Here is an 18,450-nt window from a genome sequence, read left to right as displayed (position 1 = left end):
ATGCCAGCGAAGGGGAGATCGACGAGTTTCAAAGATATTGGTAATAAAAAGCATGAAAGATGACTGCGCATCTAACTGAAGTCATATAACTCGGTTTCCTTATTGTTGGCTGCATCAACGTGAGATGAAAACTGATGATATAAGTTTAAATAATAGATAAGAATAAGTTTTAAGGATTTACCTTATATAACCTGTGTGACTCAATATTGCATTTGCAAAATGTGAAATTAAGAACTGGTAGATTATGATAAAATAACAGAATACTGGACTGTATTGCCTGATCAGAACTTTACTGCCGCAGACTTCGAATTGTAGGGATCTAGAGATAGCCTCAATGTAGCACACCAGATCCATGGGTTCCGATCTCCTGCAAGTCATAACGCATCTGCAGTACCAAGACCGCTTTCCCACGCTGTCATCGGTTCTCTAGGTTACATGGCTCAACAGCTAAGCTTTGTCTCATGCCTCAAGCCACTAAGGAGCCGTAAACCCCCATGTTGGGATCTCGTGGGCATCCTTTCTCACGATGCGGCGGTCCAATAACAGGGCTCAATTGGAGCATGCCCCTTCCAGAAGACGCTTTGATTGCCGAGTTCTTGGGACGATGACGGCGAACATGTCTCACTAGGCGTGGGCGTGGGCGTGGCGCCTTTCTTGCAGATAGATATCATGTGCATGAACGCGGTCACTTTAACGGGTTCGTTTGTCTTAGTATCTTGATGCTGTGCCAAACAAACCACATGTTGGAAATATGCTTTTAGATTTCGAGGAAAACTTGGATTATACGGCTGAGGTGCTGTTAATGGAGGGATCTCCACTACCTATCATGTACTGAATCAAGCACTCACTCCCCAGATGGCCCATCGCTACAGTAGCCCCGCCATCAGAAGCATCTAGACCGAAGCAATCTGGTGACTTAAAGCGCCCGTCATTCAGTGAAATGACGATAATTCAAGTATCTGAGATATCTCTATGTATTTCTGAGCATAAATATATATGTAAAGAGTCATTTGCAAGCAGGAAAAGGAGCTGCCCGCACCTCTCATTCTCGGGCCTCTTATACAGGCCCTTGTTCCATTCGCCCAGCAGCAACCGAAATAATTACTGCATCCGTCTCATGAAGATCTTGGTCCCTGCAACGGTTATCGCCCTGCACCTTTTTCTAAGAAAGGAAGAAAAAGGAAATAATCGTGGGCTAGCAACTTTCAGGAGCCTGAAGATCCCAACGTTGCCTGTATTTATTGATACCTGACGGGATCACGGCACAGCCATCACATTGTCGCCTTAGCACCAAACGAGGTAAAGGCCCAACTCATTTCTAGGCCAGAATAAGAACCATCAACTCCTCACATCGACATTCTTTTCTTGCCTAGAATCTATTGTCCTCTGCATGTTGATATTGGTTGCAGATAAATGTTTCATCTTGTTCAAAAGCAGTGGCCAAACGAGACGAGACACTCGTCAAGACATCGCAAAAGCGTCTGTCTTATTCTGTCCTCTAAGTTTAGGCTCGGTAGTCTAAACCTATACCAGACCCTGCTAATAAACGGGCCCTTTTCATCGACGTCAGACCTTTCTGACACCTGATTGCGAGCTCTTGGAATTTGGTATTATTGGATTCTAGAAGATAACGGCACGAATCAATTGACAACCGGTCCTTTTCCTCAATTGGTGTACTCGGTTACAATCTCTCACGCAAGACATTTGGGGGTGTACAAGAACGGGCAACACACACAAAGATACCTTACTGTACCTTGACGTTGCCGTACTTTATCATACCTTACCTTACCCATCTATACGACACGATACGACCTTGGCTCACTCTATCTATATCTCGGCCGTGGAGATAGCGGACCGTTAATACTGGGCACCATGAACGAGAATAACCCACTGGACCCGGAATTGAATGCTGCTAGTCTGGCCGATACCGATGACAGCCCAGCCAAAGCCAAAGCCAAAGCCAAAGCCAAAGCACAGGCACAAGAAGAACCAGAGCCAGAACAAGAACAAGAGCCATCGGTTAGCTCCTCCGTCTCCGCCTCCGGTGAACCTTCCGCCGCCGACTTTTCTTCCTCTCCTCGCCGCTTTCATCCACACTCTCATCCACCTTCTTCGTCTCTCACTTTTGGTTACGTTTCTGTTGAACAGCATAATATCCCGCCCAATCCCCCTCGCCAATCCCGTGCTTTCTCCTCTTCAACATCCGCCTCGCTACTCGCCAATTCTTCTGCTGCTGCTATCACAAGGAAGAGTCGCGGCGCCGAGCCCGTCACTCGAGACGCATACGCTACCGCTCGCCGGGCCAGTTTCACGGCAGCTCCAAGCTCGACAACCGCCGTCTCGTCCTTGCCAATCAGGAACCCCCGACCTCTGGCACGCACTCGCCGCGAGTCCATGACCTCAGATACCGCTTCTGAAGATCAGACGCTGGCCGATTCCCAACTTCCAGGCCCTGGAGAAGAACCCCACCAACAGCGAACTCGCTTACCGTCTGCCAACGAGAATTCCTACACCGTATCGTCAGAAGCTTCCAACGCCGCGAACCACCGATTGTCTTCTTCCTCGGACTACCAGTCTAGGAGACTCTCTGGAACTTCCATCTACTCTCTCGCATCTGCCCGTGGTGTACTCAGCGGTTCATCATCAGCTCATGGTTCAGAGCTAGGCACGCCACCGAGATCTGTACCTGGATTACTTTCAACAGGCAAGAGCACAGCAACAGGCCAATCCGAAGCAGAAGTCTCCAACGTCACTGTCACTACTTCTAGCAACCAACCGGGTCAATCAGTCGTGGGACATCCTAATCAGCATCATCTAACGCCTCGCGATCTTCACTCGCAGCCACTTGACTTTACAAAACGAGCTATTCGACACGACAACATGCAGAGCAGTACGTCTGGCTTACGGCAAGGGCCCGATAGATCTCGCAGCCGAGCCAAGAGACGCTTTAGCGGAAGCACAGCAACTAGCAGTCACAGCCCGAGTAGCGATCGGGGTCCCCACCATCGAGAGAGAGAAGAGGGTATGTTTAATTTACCTTGCCTCTGGAAATCCAAGGCACATTTCCTGAATCTAGGGTCTAATTTGCTGCAGTGAAACCATCACGATTTGGTGTCATTGGTGTGTGCGCTCTAGATGTCAAGGCTCGAAGCAAGCCCAGCAGGAACATTCTGAACCGACTCATCGCCAATCGTGAATTCGATGTGGTGGTCTTTGGTGATAAGGTTATCCTCGATGAAGGTGAGTTTACAAATTCAAGAGTTGTATATTACAGAACTAAACTAATCCATCTTGTGTGCAGAGGTTGAGAATTGGCCTATTTGGTGAGTAGATCTTCTCGGTGAGCTGAAGTAGCATAGTGGGGTGCATCTGTAGTGCTGCAAGGGGCACGTGCCGAATTACCCAAAGTGATAACTAACACCAGACAGTGATTACCTGATTTCCTTCTATTCCGACGGGTTTCCACTTGACAAGGCCATTGCCTATGTCAAGGCTCGAAAGCCTTTCTGCGTGAACGATGTTCCTATGCAGCAGATTCTATGGGACCGACGCCTGTGCCTCCACTTGCTCGACAAGATCGAGGTCAGGACACCAAAGCGTGTCGAGGTTACTCGTGATGGTGGCCCTCAATATCTGACGCCAGAGATGGTGAAGCATATCAAGGACGTATCTGGAGTTTCTCTGGATCCTATTGACCCTTCGCAGACACCGCCTCCCCAAAAAGTAGAGCTGATCGAAGACGGCAATACTATCAGTGTAGATGGTCAAACACTCCGAAAGCCCTTTGTTGAGAAGCCAACAAGTGGCGAAGATCACAACATTATCATATATTTCCCCACAGAAGAAGGTGGCGGTGCTCGAAAGCTCTTCCGAAAGATCGGAAACAAGAGTTCGGACTACATCAAAGATCTCAATGTCCCCAGGGCCATCACAGAACCTGGAAGCAGTTACATCTATGAAAGCTTTATGCAAGTCGACAACGCCGAAGATGTCAAAGCCTACACTGTTGGTCCAAACTATTGCCACGCAGAGACCCGAAAGAGTCCTGTAGTGGATGGCGTAGTACGAAGAAACACTCATGGCAAAGAGTTGCGTTATGTCACGGCCCTTGGTGCCGAAGAGAAAGAGATGGCCAGCAGGATCTCTACAGCTTTCGGCCAAAGAGTCTGTGGGTTTGATATGCTGCGAGCATCAGGCAAGAGCTATGTCATTGATGTCAATGGTTGGAGCTTTGTCAAGGATAATGACGATTACTACGATCATTGTTCCAACATCCTGAAGGATCTTTTTATCAAGGAGAAAATGAGAAAGGGTGGTGTCACTCCCCCTATGCCTTCGCCTGCGCCATCAGATACAGACCCTTTCACACGAGCATCTAATGCGTTCAAGGATCGTGAACAAACCCAGCCTGGTACTAATGGAGTCCGGACGAGTATCAATTCCATTGCAGGTACTACCGACTCGCAACCCGACGACTCTTCCCGTCGTGCACCCAGCGGCACAGTTACTCCTCTTCTACCCCCAGACAGCGGACTGCCTTCAAAGACGCACAGCACGCTGGCAACTCCAGCAATCCCACCCACTCCTGTTGATGTGACCCTGCCGGGTATTTCATCCGCCCCTCCAACCCAGCAGAGTGCTATCGCGGACCCTCCATCAGAGCAAGCATCCATTGTCCCTGAGCCCCCCCTGCCAACTCACTCCTGGAAGCTGAAGGGTATGGTCTCGGTGATTCGACACGCAGATCGCACTCCCAAGCAAAAGTACAAGTTTACGTTTCATTCGGAGCCTTTTATCGCGCTTTTGAAGGGCCACCAGGAAGAAGTCTTGCTAATTGGAGAAGCTGCACTTGGAAGTGTCGTGCAAGCTGTGGATTTGGCCTACGAACAGGGAATAGAGGACCGCGCTAAGCTCCGGTCTCTTCGAAATGTTCTCGTCAAGAAGGGCAGCTGGCCTGGTACCAAGATTCAGATCAAGCCTATGTTTCGAAAGAAGAAGACTGAAGAGCCTGCTATTAGCGAAGAGCTGGTTGCCATGACTGAGGAGAAGAAAGATGTCACTGAAGAAGCAGGCGACTCATCAAAGGAGGATAAGTCCCACCAGGGTCCAAAACGACAAGATTCGCTTTCTGGAGTGACGATGTCCAAATTCACCGCCGCCGAGGAGCGTCTGGTTCTCGACAAACTGCAGCTCATTGTCAAATGGGGAGGCGAGCCAACACATTCGGCCCGATATCAGTCTCAGGAACTCGGCGAGAATATGCGCAACGACCTCATGCTTCTGAACAGGGATATTCTGGATGAAGTTCACGTTTTCAGCAGTTCTGAGAGACGTGTGACTACCAGTGCTCAGATTTGGGCCGCATCGTTCTTGGGCAAAAAGGATATTCCTGAGGACTTTATCACCATTCGCAAGGATCTTTTGGATGATTCGAATGCTGCCAAAGATGAGATGGACAAGGTCAAGAAGAAGCTCAAGGGACTACTACGCAAGGGCAACGAGCGTCCTGCACAGTTCACCTGGCCGGAAAACATGCCTGAACCTTCTGAAGTACAAACAAGAGTTGTACAGCTGATGAACTTTCATCGACGCGTGATGGATCATAACTACAAGAAGCTACAGAGTGGTGCTGTTACATCCCTCAATGCTATCTCAAATCCTAGTACGGAGAAACTATCAGGGGAAAACTCAAGCTCATCAATTGCCTCATCCCTTTCTCAAGCAAACACTCTCAACCAGATCCAGTCAAGATGGTGCTGTGGCGAAGATGCTGAGCTCTTCCGGGAGCGCTGGGAGAAACTCTTCCAGGAGTTCTGCGATGGCGAAAAGGTTGATCCAAGCAAGATTTCGGAGCTCTATGACACCATGAAGTTTGATGCACTGCACAACCGTCAGTTCCTCGAATGGGTATACACGCCGCCGAACCACATGCTTGATGAATACACAGCTGCTGGTGCCAGTGGCGTACCTGGAGGTTCTAACGGTACCAAGGATGGAAAGTCGAAGGAGTCTGAGGATGGCAAAACTTCCGATGACAAGAGTGATAAGAGCCACCATCCCTCGCCTGAGGGCTCAGACAAGGTGGATGCGGGAAGCAGATCAGCCTCAGTCAAGAAACTGTTTAGAAGACGATCGTTCCTTAACAATCTGCGGCACTTCAACGAAGAGGCACCACCTGAGCAATACTTCCGCCTGTACAAGGGCACGAAGCAGACTGCATCTACAGCCGATGCCCATAACGAACCTTTGCAGGAACTCTACCGTCTCGCCAAGGTTCTGTTTGACTTTATCTGCCCTCAGGAATATGGCATTTCGGATAGTGAGAAGCTCGAGATTGGTCTGCTCACATCGTTGCCACTCCTGAAAGAGATTGTGCAGGACCTCGAGGAGATGCAGGCGTCAGATGATGCCAAGTCATTCTTCTACTTCACCAAGGAATCACATATCTATACATTGCTAAACTGTATCATCGAGGGAGGTGTAGAGACCAAGATTAAGCGCAGCACTATCCCTGAACTCGATTACCTTTCTCAGATCTGCTTTGAGCTCTACGAAGCAGAGATGAAATCAGGCGATGGAACATCACCTCATGACGCGCCTACGTTTACGTACAGCATTCGTATCACCATCAGTCCTGGCTGCCACGTCTTCGATCCCTTGCATGTTCAACTCGACAGTCGACATTGCATCGGATGTGCTCCCAGGCGAAGTTTGACACCCCACGCGGACTGGTTGCAGGTCATCAAGACACTCCGAGCCAAGTTCAACCAGTAAGTCTTTTCATCCGATGACCACCGTTGCCGTGTGAATATCAACTAACGCCCGTGCAGGGTCAAACTACCAAAGACGTTCCTGGCAGTCAACTTGTCTGATGCCTTTACATTCGAGGACCTTGAACGACAAGGTAGTGATAGCGATGTGTTGGAGATGAAGACTGCGCCGTCTAGAGGCATAACCGAGCAGCCCAAATCTCCTGAAGATGAGGGTTCAGAGACACTTGCAACTGGTGCTGGCGAAGTTATGATCTCATAGACCGGGGAAGCAAGCCCGAGAATACCAAGATAAGAGCATATCATGTGTCTTGTGTGATAGGGCGTCCAGAGTTCGGGACTTTGTAATGGGGCTTGTCAGATCACCCAACAGTGGCGTAGCTTCTGCAAGTCCCCTTGTACGTTTCATGATGGCGAGCTGTTGAGAGAGTATGATGAGTATTGTCACGACTTGGTGTGACATCTCGAGTTATCTTGCATTATCGAAATAGAATACCCACATTAAAATAGAGGCAGGCTAGTCACGGACTGGACTGTTGTTGCTCTTAATGAAGGTACGAGTTGGCATGTGAAAGTATCTTCCTGTAACCTCAATCTGCACGCTTTCACGTAACTAGTTGTGAAGCAGTCGCATTGCAGCTGGCCTTATCGGGTTAATAAGTTCTTCATATGAGGGAATAGCAGCCGGATCAGAATTGTGGTGTCATTCTGAGATTTCTTGGCATGATTCCTTTTGATCGTGCAAGGTTTTGTTGGGTTTTTTCTCCGAGGCTCGGCACAGCATGGTTAAGATCCCCCTAATTGTGAAAAAACCAACAGCGTGGGATCGGTAGTCTTGAGCATAGATTAAAAAGGCTCATACTTCGGAGCCCCAGAAACCGGGCATCTGGGTCAGAGTATTAGAAAGCGATCGTCGGCAAACTTTCCTTGTCCTGAAACTTGCTCCGAAGTCGTATTTTCAGTATCAACTGACTTCAGGGATGAAGTTCTAGGACGAAGTAACGTGCGAAGCAGTGTAGATGTGGTGTTATTGGCTCCGAACTTTGCACGGGGAACCTCTACACCGATGTGCCAGTGACCAGATGGTGTAGGTGTTCACACCAGACCGACAGGGACCACGGTTGTTTGATTACCCAGGACATAAGTTCGACTTGCGTTCTGGAATTTGTGGATTATGACGGTAGGCTCTCTTGGTGGTCTGTTGGAAAATGCCATCACCTGATACGAAGTCCAGACTTGACGATTGCCAAGCACGGACCCATTGAGCCATGCAGAGCTGAGGAAAAATATTCAAAAATAGGAAACAACAGCCTTACAATTCAATTAGAGTTCCGGAATCAAGAGGTGAAACATCCAGCTCAACGCATGAGCACTGTGAGACAGCCTCTCAAAGCTAGAGTTGAGTGAGGCACATAGAATCTTGGGTCCAAGCTTCAACACATGCAAACTGAAGCTCAGGGATACTACCGCTATGGAGTTAGCGACGTCACTCAAGATCGAGAGGGTTCAAGACAGCGGGATTGTGGCCGTATACGGCCGAGACTCCGCTTGGAGATCAAAGACAATTGAGGCACTTGCAGATGGGGGAAATGTGATGCCGGTACCCCGGCAGATGTGGACTGGGCCGTTCGATACGCTCAAGTCGAGATGAAAAACCATGTATGTCAGATTTCGACATGCAAGAATATCCAATTGCACTCTGAACGGGTGTGAGAACGCGTATCCGTTGGGTTCGAAAGCAGAAAGGGCAACGACCGATCAATTGCTTCGTCTTCCTCTTTATGGTCACTGACAAGGGGATGAAACCCAGGCGAGGCGGTCCTCTATTCCATTTGGCGGAACATTGAGGTGGTCGAAGGAGCAAACACTCTCTCAGCAAACGCAATGATGTTGTATATGCGGTCCTCCTGGTTTCAGTTTGAGAAGCGATGCGGTAAAATGAGGGTTGAACGCCCGTTGAAACCCATGTAGGGCATTCTTGAAATTCAACGGCCACCGATCTTGGCTTGTGGGTGCAAGGGTCCCGGACGGGTGGCTTTCCAAAAGTGTGGCAGACTGCAGGACACTTGCAGCTCGTAGAGGTTTAATGGTGACCAGGGGGTTTGTCGACATGCCTTAGTGGAAATGGGGGCGGTTGAAATGCCGGGACAGCCAGATTAAGCCGGCGACAGGCTGCTTGTGGATGGATAGCGGATTTGATGTCGTTTCCGGGGAGCGTAAACTGTGCCAGGTAAGCTGGTGGTCCGTGTGAGGGTCGCATGGTGTTGAAGTCAGCAGATTCAACGATTGTAGCAGGTACACTAAGATCATAGGCAGTCGTAGTCAGTTGAGCAGGATGAGGATATCTGCCAAGAGAGCTCTATGTAGGGTAGCTATCAAAGAGGATCTCAGAAAGTCCAATACCGGATAATTAGAGATGGTAATCAGGCGGATTACCATACCTGGGCGGCTGAGACTTGCGATCGACTATGGAGTCGCCATGCATCTGGAAAATTTGGTAGCGAGGCGAAGAGACAAGCGACAAGGCCTGCCACGTTGTCTTTTTTCGATCAAGCAAGCAGGGAGCTACAGCACATGCAGGCAGGCATTTGCCTGTAATCCTTGCTTTATTTGATAACCGGGAGGTGACGACGGTTGACGATGATACATATGTCGATGTTTGTGATGAAGAGGGAGAAGCTAAGAGAAAGAGTTCCGAGATACGATGAAAAATAAAATAAAAGGGGTGACAGACGAGATTTCGATTACAGGGTCTTGAGAGAGCGAACTAGAGGTAGGTATTCAGAGTGGGAAGGGAAGGTAACAGTCGGTAGCTAAGGCAGGTATGGATGAGTTGATGGTTTCCTGGGTTCATGCTCCAATCCGTGTAAGCGGAAAGTGGAAAGTGGAGGAGGAGGGGATGGAGAAGGAGAGAGTATGGGGTCATCCATCAGTCACAGATCGAAAGAGGAAGTAGGCCCAGAACAACTTCACTTTGCCTCGGTGCATCTCGCTGAAAGGGGACAATCAGAATCAGACCATACACACACACACAAAAGTAAGAATTTGTTAATACCCGGATTATGTTATAATGACAAAATGTGACTTTGCTGCCATCCATACATAGGTACCAAGTCAGCATTCGTCTGAGTAAACAAACATATTCGGGAGTAATATCATCACCGACCAAAAAACCCCCACAAGCCGCTACAAGCATGCGGGACAACGTAATTAGATCCCTATGAAGGAAGGATAAAATGTCATTAATATCTCTAATAAACGGGACGGGTCGACCGGCCTAAGCTAGAGTGGACTGCGGCGGGCGGCCAGTGAGTGAGGCTCAACATCGTCATGAATCCAGCATTGGGATGGGGGTCCACGAGTTGCAAGGGTATTCAGCCACGCCTCCCCGCCAAACGTGGGTGAATAGCGAATGCTCGCCTGTATATCCGAAAAGGTGCAGCAGATGGGACAGCATAAAGCTGACCAATGCGGCAAGCAGATGATAATAGACAAGACATTGGGAGAAGTTACCGCCAAACAGCGGCAACAACTCCGACTGCTCATCTTACCGCCGCGACATTAATCGGTGTGAATAGAACTGCATATGCCCAGGCAAACTTGTTCGAAAAAGGTACAGAGGCAGTCAGTTGGCAAAACGGCTGTCATAAAGAACTAGCTTAATTCCTCAGCTATGATTGGCCGCTATACTCTAGAGTTGTTTTACGGCCCTGCGGCCAAAGAGAGAGACCAACATGCACCAACAAGATGTTTCGGACGGAAGTTGATTGTGGCGTTTGAGGGTCTGAACGCAAAGACATCAAAAATGAAAAAACACTCTGTAAGAAACGACACAGCAGAAAAGCCACTGGGCACGGCAGGCATAGCGACAGGGTTATCATTCCACGAGCCCCGGAAAGAAGCCGATTTGGTACGGTACGTTCAATGAAATAGCAAGTGATGAGGCGGCTGTTTGTATTGGCTTGTGCTTGGACAATCAGAATCAGGACATGAAATTTGATAATGGCTGTTTGAACGGGAGATTTCCAGAGTACCGCCAACAGATGATCGGCTGGGTACTAGGTTTAATGACAGGGACAGCGGTCAGTTCAACATTACTGCATCCGGCTGTTGTTTCCTGTTGACGAATGTCATATGCATGTCTGGAGTTGAGAGCTAGTTATTACGATGATCCCCCAGCCTCAGACTCAGAAAGCACAGATCAGGACCTGAGTTGTGGTCGGAGGCTCCGGCGAGTTTCCAGTGGCATGATTTCGTTTGGGCAAGGAACATTAGGGTTTGCAGGATCATGGACTTTTGACATGGTGAAGTTCGCCTAGTGACAATGTTTGAGGTTTAGGGCTGAGTTTCCAGGCGTCTTTTTGTTGTAGTGGAGGAGGTTCCATTCGCAAACCCTCCATGGGCAAGGTAGAGAGGCCCGGGCGGTTGGTAATAACTATGTGTAAGCCGTATGTATGCATGGAGAAAAGAGACGACAAGAGGTCCAGTGATTGACGCTTCAACCTATTTGAAACCAAGTGCCTTCCAGATTTGTTTGTGGTGGCTTGGTTTATTCTCCGAAGCCGTACTTTTATATCAACACTCTTCAATTGCTTGCTTTTGTTAGTTCTGTCTGTCTAGGAGGTAGTTAGTTGTCTCTTGATGAACACCTCTACTGCATCTGGTACCTTTTCCTAAACACCCTGCTGTGCTGCGTATAGAAGCCTCCTCCAATTACGACACGTCGAATATCTTGCACTAGGATCATTACCCCTTCGGTAAATATCCTATCTTGACATTGGATGAGTATGATTTCTTACCCGCGCCGCGGGGTGGGGTCCGCTTCTTCTTACATCACACTCAGCGATGAATGGATGAATACAAACTCCCCTAGACGTGAAGAAAACAAGAAGTCCATGTTATTGTTTTTCACCGGATCACACCTCTTCTTTAACACACTTCAGATCGTGATGGTCAGAAGCAAGAACCTATCTGTGACCTCACCAGGCAGTCAGTCCTCACTCTTTCAGAGTGGACATTTCGCCTCGGCACGGCCGGTGTGCTAACTCTTAGAGTCTAGACCAAAGTTTTAGGTTTATCTGCCGCACTTTCGGTATCGATTCCGTAAGGGCAGTTTTAGAATGCATGCCTCTGCCTTCAGAAGCTGCCTAGCACCACTTCACGAGCTTTTATGGCTCCCCTTTTGCGGCTTACGCCCAATCCAATCCAAGACAGTTCACAGTGCTACACCCCCCTAGAAGTGGCCCTGGAGCGTAAGGTAGTGGAGGTCTCCACTGTGAAATATGATCCTGGCCCCGAGAACCAGGACACATGTGCCCTATGGTTAGGTAGGTAGGTACCTAAGTCAGGTTTGATTTGGGTGAGGTGTGCCTCAGCGAAGCCCTGCCATTCCAAATCAGTTGGCTTTTTGCTTGTGGCTTTTTTGAGTCTTTTCTGCTTCTGCCTTATTCTTTGGTTTGAGGTGTCGTTTAACCTTTAACTTTACCTTACCTTACTCGTATAGGTAGGTACAAATATTCTACTGTAGCCTTACCACACCATCCATACCTTAGATGCCTACCTTAGATACGGAGTGCGTTAGTTGCTAAACAAGTTGACCTGCGTTATCTTACCTTGAGGAGTTATTCTCCTCATTAATCTGGCATTCCCCTCCTTTGAAATTGAGTTGTCTCTTGTTCTTCCCATTTAATTCCTCTCTTTCTGCCTGTTTGAATACTTGCTCGTTCGGTCGTCCATAACCGACACGCAGTAATTGGCCGTACCTAAGGTAGCGCGATCAAACAAGGCGACGTACCTGCATCAGTGGATACCTTAAACTCTTGCAGAGGTCTATCCCCATTCCCAACCCCATTCGATCCTGTCTAATTGAATTTCAATGTGATAGTGGAGGTTAGGTTAGGATCGTATCCTTACCTAGTCATTCGGTCTCGGTACCTGACTGACCATACACCACTAACTCACTCACCCATTCGTTCACTCACTCACTTTTTTTTTTTTGCTTGTGCTTCTCGGTCGTTCGCTGCCTACAAACCCCATTTCAGTTGCTGGAACCGATCCCTAGGCTGTTTTCTTTAGAGGGCCCCGTCCTCCAGCCTAAGATATACACCCCCCTTCCCTTCCAACTGTTAGTGGAGGCTTTCCCTTCCCTGGGCTTCTCTTCTCTCCCCCTCCCCCTCTTTATTCTTCTCAATCTTCCAGAAGCGTCAAGGACAGGGCATCCTTTACAAAACCCCGTCCGTCTGTACCGTACCGTACCTCTAACCGGAATTGGGGCAACATCTGGGATTTGGGCCGACAGGAGGAGAGAGAACTACCTATACTTCTGAGCTAGTACAATCCAGTACTGCACGGGCTGCCTGTACCACGTACGACTCTACCTACAGTACTTACACCCAAGATTCCACATTAACTGTCTTTAATGCCCTGACATGGGCATGACGGCTCAAAACCAAAAGGACAGTCAGGACAGGATAGGGTCGAGCAAGGGCACGGCCTTCAACATCGTCCGTCCGTCCCTCCATCCACAGATTCCACACATCCATGATTTTGGGACCCGTTGGCGGGTACATTATCGCCAGTGTCCCCCGGGAGTCCCTCGTTGTTGTAACATTGAAGCTACTGTACCAGAGGAACGAGCCCCCATATCCATACCATAGCCATAGTTCATCTACCTTACCTCACTTCACATAACCTTGCTCCCTCTCGTCTTTGCCTCGCCTGCTCGCTCGCTCGCTTTGTCTCCCGTCAATCGTCCGTTTAATCTACTCAATTTGGTGTTGGCACCACCTTGTCGGCATTTCCGCCTCGTTGCTCGTACCTCTTCCGTCGTCTATCTCCCAGGCCGTTGCTGCAAGCCTCATCCCGGCCCTCCTCATCCCGGCTTCCGTTTGACAGTGCTTCCTTGCAAACGACATCATATCAGAACTCTGATCTTTGCTCTGTACCTTACATTCGAACCGCATTGCATTGCCTTGCCGCAACGACTGAGCGTGCAACTGACACCAACAACGAAACTCTGTCACCTCGCCTGCTCCTCGCTCCCGTTCTCAAGTATAAAGACCTGTGGCCCTCCTCCCTCACTCAGCTGTTGATGAATCACGACGTCTTCCACAGCAACTCTGACACATTGCCTACTCTACTACTTCAACTCTCACCTTTTACACCCATAAAGGGACAGCTCTTATCCTGTTGTTGCACAGCATCATCAACATCTCACCGCACTCCGCCTTGAAAGCCCTCACGCTTCATACAACAGCTATCGTGTAAGTCCAAGGAAGAGCGGACATGAGGTTGCGTTCTACATACCGCATCTTACATATCTGCTTACAACGTACATACAGCCATGTTGGGTTGTCTGTCTGTCTCATGCATGCATGCAAGGCTAATATTGTATTCCCCCAGGAACATAGCCGCATCCAATCAGGCCATCAAATCTTGTGAGAGGGTTCAAGAGACTCTCGACAGCATCTACACCTTTACTGTACCACCCACAACACCGCCACAATTCCCGACAAAATGGCCAACGCTTGCGCCCACCAGTTCCGAATGATCAAGTCGGACAACACTCTTGTCCAGTGGATCTGCCAGCACTGTCGGTCCGGTCCTCACTGGATGATCTGGGAGTGCACCTACTGCAAGCTTCACCTATGCCGACCTTGCACGCAGTCTGCTTAACGGCTTGTGTGTACATGCGCAAGTCACTTGGTGCCGAGACAGTGTTTGGCAGCCACATGCGAAAATGGGTGTGCAAGCTGCTTTGTTGTGCTTTCACCTTTTTTTTTTTTTTTTTTTTTTTTGTTGCTATTCCTTCTGCTTCTGCAACCTCACTCGGCACCAACTGAGATGGCCTGACTTACAAACTGTGAGAGGCTCAACCCCAAGCAGAAAGTGGAAAGCTTCTCCTTCTTGGTCTCGGTGCAGATGTACATTTGCGATCAGAGAAGATGGTCTCAGCATGGGCATTTGATTTGATCGCACTTGGCACAAGTTACTTGGTGCTACGCTACACTACAGTACGCTACGTACTGCGGAACGACAGCCCGGAGCTGGCTCTGGATGCACGGCTACCGTCACACACCCCCTCGCGTGCACCCATCACAGCATTTCTTTGCACTTTTCAGTTGACACACAACGTCATTTCGACTTAGACTCACTGGCTTGAGAAATTCCCCATCATGTCCAGTTTCAGCTGAGCTGAGCTGGGCCTCGAAGAACAACACATACGCATGGATGCATTGGACGAGACATCAACCAACAAACAAGCAAACAACTTGGAGTACATTAGGAGCTGATACAGTGACTCAGTCGGACTGTGTCAGTGTCTCTCCTGGGTATTCGGCCAAACGGTGGTATTTTGGGTGACTTTGACTTTTTTACGCTTCTGCCTCTGAGTTCCATGACGGAATAGCGCCCTGCACGTTCCACGTGGGAGATTCCATTCACAGGGACCTGTGGCCCGTTTTTCGGAATTGTGCAGCACTAGTCACCCCCTCCCCCTTGGCCCCTGCGACTTGGAGAGAGGAGCTCTCGCTCACTAGCTCACCAAGCTCCAACGCTTTTGTCTCGCCGTCTCGTTCGCTTGTGGCCCTACCCAAGTCTACAACCCAAGCTTACGGGGACTGGCCAGACCCAACGCAACGCAACGATGTGAAAGACCGGACTGTTAGACGTGTCATGTTGCTGGAGCTCTCCTCCAACCTACAGTCCCAGTTACGAGCTTTCCCATTTAGGAGATCTGATCTGTTACAGGTGATCCTGACTGGTCTCTTTTGATGTTGTCTCTTTTCTTCATTTCATCTCCTTTCCCCTTTTTCCTTTCCGTCTTCTCTTCCTTGTAATACCTGGCTTGTTGTTCATCGCCTGCATCAAAACGGTGTTTGTTGGTTTTTTGCTTTCTTTCTGTCTCTTGGTTTCTTTTTCTTACTTTCGGAGGGTTTACCCCACGCTTTGGTCTTATCTCCTCGACCTACCTACCTACCTCCACTGCCAGAAGCAACTTTGGCTGCTGACGGTACTTTTGGGTGGGAGACAAGTCAATGGGGGGACGTCGTTATGACCTCATCTTATTGGAGTCAACAAAACTTTCGATTTGGCTCATGGCGCAAGGACAGAAAAACAACGATATCTATGAATGGGACTGGTGTTTTTTTAGGGTCGGCGCTCGAAATAGACTATGGCTCAAGCCAGACAGATACGGGGCGAACCAGAGGATATCAAGAGGATGAGAGGGACACACGCATCAACTTTAGTTAGTGTATTGCTATCGTCATAAATGAAAACATTCTGCTTCTAGCTTCGACTCCTTCTCTACCACTAAATACTAGCTACCTATAGTACCACCTAGCCAAGTGATTGTTGTCATCATCGACGAGGTGGATGTGAAACTGAATCATGAACAAGACCTTGATTAGTAGTATCATTACCTCAGCGGGAGTTATCGTTACCGATCCCCAGTCTCTCCATCTTATACAAGAGGCCTAGCAATTCAATCTGATGAGCCTTGATTGGCCCGGGGTTTACGAGTAAGTTCTCGACGGTAGCTGCTGACTAGCGGTACCTGCCTTCACATCCCAACTTGAGGTGAGAGGTGAGGTGGACATTGGACAGCGAGGAGAGATGCCAAAGTCCTGTAATCTCCCTCCCACCTTCCTTACCTTTAGTACCTTAACCTACTAAAGTTACCTACGGCATTGGTTGCCCTTTCCTCTTCTATCGTCCGCCTCGGGTCTCGCTCGTATTGAGTCCCTGCCTTCCCATCTTTCAATGAGTGCACCATCCATCGTGTAGATCTCTTGTCTCATCTCATCACGATCCTACCTCTTCAATATTCTCATTGCTACATCAGTTTAACTTTTTCTCTCCTCTCTTAGCACCTCGCTTGGATGCTTACTTCGATTCCCTGTCCTTCTCTTCCCTGAGCGATTTTGACTGGATTGGACTAGGTTGCGCGGGTCAATGCGATCGCCTTGCTCATACAAGCTGACGTGGAATAAGGTGCATCATCTTCCCATGGGTAACATCCGGATGGCTGTGGCCGTCTTGTGGAGCGTCTCGCAGTCTGTGTCTGTGCCATGGCGCAGTGAAGGAAAAGAAGCTACAGCACCTACTTCGCTCTGAGGGAATCTGCACCATGATCGTTGACAGAGCTAGCTATGGATACCTTTTTTTAACGCGGATGATGCTATTCTAGGCTTCACGCCGCCCCCAGTCTGATCGACGCTCTTAGCGGCCCACCAAAAAGACCAATCTTCACCAGAAGCCTTCCAGAACAACTTAGAAGCTGTCTCGTATTGTTTCCACTCTGCACACGTTGCACTCGCGAGTCCAGGTCCCCAGCTTGACGCTTCCAACGGTGGAGAGCAACATCGACACACGAACCAGGGGTTTCCAAATTACCGAAATACGCCGATGCCTGACGTGGACACTTGCAGCCTCGCAAATGTTTCGATAGCGTGTATGATAAACAACCACCATATAAACTTTGGTATTCAATCATTGCTCGTTTCTACGGAACTATCTTGAGTCATGCCGACAACCTTAACAACTATCACGAGGCATGACACACCCCCCATGGTCAACGGATCCGACATCCCGCCCGCCCGGCCGACACGGTCCCATCGGGGAACGTACCCGGAGCTTTTGAGGTGCTTTGCGAGCTGTCCGAGCATACAGGATAGTATCATTGTTGATTCAGGCTTTCGCCTCACTCATTGGTCCGCTGGCTGTTCGCTTAGAGACTGGTTGAACTCTTTTGCCCTGTCTCGCTTTGTTTCAAAACTCACAAGCATCAGTTGACGAGCTATTCGACCATGCGTATTCATGTCACTCAATGATCGGGGTGGCAGAGCATGCCATGCTCTTCAGATTGTGCTAGGGCTTTTGTGCGACCAGTTCGTGTAACGACCTCGTCATACTTCGGCAAATCATTACAACGCACGGGTTTGATGGAACGTTTCCAGATGCCCGGACAAGAAGTTGTCAGTTGCGTGTGACTACTCGCCTCCGGCCCTTTACGGACACTGCCATGCCGAAGAGAGACCGCTCCGTCTCGGCGTCGGAGGTAAGGGGCTGACCCCAGTCCCCACCCCTCCGGCCTCCCGCACCGAGATATGGCGGACGGACACTGGGCGTTTGCGGCCGGACAGAAAGCTAGTTTGGGTTACATCTTCTTTTACGAGCTGCCTTCTTTGCAAGATTGTGCACACTCAAAGATATCGGCCGTCAGTTTGAGGGCGGTCCGCTGAGGCAACGTTGCTGCACCTGTCACTCTTTCCGGCAACTTGATCGAAGAGATGGGTATGTTTATTCAAGCAAGTAAAAGCCAACAAGGTAGCAGACCCAGCAGAGCCGCAGCCGTCAGCCAGAATGAGAGAACTATGGGTATGCTCGACTTGGTGTCTGAGGAAGACTGGTAGTATTTTGCGATTTTGGGATCTCCCAGTGCCCAATCCCATACAGTACGCTCATTGCTTCTCTTGGTCACTTACACACTGTCACCGATGGATATGGTCGTATGGCACCCAGAGTTACAGGTTAGAAAGCCGTATCTGCCGAAGACTGGAGAATACTTTGATCCAGTATCGACTCTTCGGTCAGACATGAGCTTCTTGAGTACCGTGCCACGCTCCCCTTTGGCAGCACGGCCAGTGGAGTAGTCGACGTTGAGCGAAGTGCATCGTCC

At 49.3% G+C, this 18,450-nt stretch overlaps 3 protein-coding genes across 9 annotated transcripts; 2 read left to right on the top strand and 1 right to left on the bottom strand.

The window, feature by feature from the left end:
* The first annotated feature begins 1,049 nt into the window (after positions 1-1,049).
* On the top strand, positions 1,050-7,402 carry FVEG_06062 (hypothetical protein). 6 transcript variants are annotated; one of them, XM_018894296.1, is made up of 5 exons: positions 1,050-3,022; positions 3,094-3,240; positions 3,302-3,323; positions 3,429-6,770; positions 6,831-7,393. In XM_018894296.1, exons 1-5 carry the CDS (start codon positions 1,873-1,875, stop codon positions 7,030-7,032), a joined length of 4,863 nt encoding a protein of 1,620 aa, XP_018751339.1. In that variant the 5' UTR covers positions 1,050-1,872; the 3' UTR covers positions 7,033-7,393. The 6 variants fall into 6 exon arrangements, with proteins under 6 accessions (XP_018751339.1, XP_018751340.1, XP_018751341.1 ...); XM_018894297.1 differs by having other exon boundaries at positions 3,429-7,402; XM_018894298.1 differs by having other exon boundaries at positions 3,302-6,770.
* Positions 7,403-13,219: 5,817 nt separating this feature from the next.
* FVEG_06061 (hypothetical protein) lies at positions 13,220-14,542 on the top strand. 2 transcript variants are annotated; one of them, XM_018894295.1, is made up of 3 exons: positions 13,220-13,820; positions 13,884-14,032; positions 14,172-14,542. In XM_018894295.1, the coding sequence occupies exon 3, from the start codon at positions 14,286-14,288 to the stop codon at positions 14,442-14,444; it is 159 nt and encodes a 52-aa protein (XP_018751338.1). In that variant the 5' UTR covers positions 13,220-13,820; positions 13,884-14,032; positions 14,172-14,285; the 3' UTR covers positions 14,445-14,542. The 2 variants fall into 2 exon arrangements, with proteins under 2 accessions (XP_018751338.1, XP_018751337.1); XM_018894294.1 differs by having other exon boundaries at positions 13,220-14,032.
* A 2,706-nt stretch (positions 14,543-17,248) lies between these two features.
* FVEG_06060 (hypothetical protein) lies at positions 17,249-18,223 on the bottom strand (the record flags this gene model as incomplete). The annotated part of the gene is made up of 1 exon (XM_018894293.1): positions 17,249-18,223. The coding sequence occupies one exon, from the start codon at positions 18,221-18,223 to the stop codon at positions 17,975-17,977; it is 249 nt and encodes an 82-aa protein (XP_018751336.1). The 3' UTR covers positions 17,249-17,974.
* Between the last annotated feature and the right edge of the window lie 227 nt (positions 18,224-18,450).

Source organism: Fusarium verticillioides, chromosome 2, assembly GCF_000149555.1.
Source record: "Fusarium verticillioides 7600 chromosome 2, whole genome shotgun sequence".
NCBI classification, from domain to species: Eukaryota; Fungi; Ascomycota; class Sordariomycetes; order Hypocreales; family Nectriaceae; genus Fusarium; species Fusarium verticillioides.
The sequence above is the reverse complement of the archived record's forward strand: the minus strand, read 5'-3'. Positions and strand labels throughout refer to the sequence as shown.

Excerpts from the sequence above, each read along its gene's own strand:
- FVEG_06062 (XM_018894296.1), top strand. The coding sequence starts at position 1,873 with ATGAACGAGAATAACCCACTGGACCCGGAATTGAATGCTGCTAGTCTG. Across the intron at positions 3,241-3,301 it reads TAAGGTTATCCTCGATGAAG|AGGTTGAGAATTGGCCTATT; the intron begins GTGAGTTTACAA and ends TCTTGTGTGCAG. Across the intron at positions 3,324-3,428 it reads GTTGAGAATTGGCCTATTTG|TGATTACCTGATTTCCTTCT; the intron begins GTGAGTAGATCT and ends AACACCAGACAG.
- FVEG_06061 (XM_018894295.1), top strand. The coding sequence starts at position 14,286 with ATGGCCAACGCTTGCGCCCACCAGTTCCGAATGATCAAGTCGGACAAC.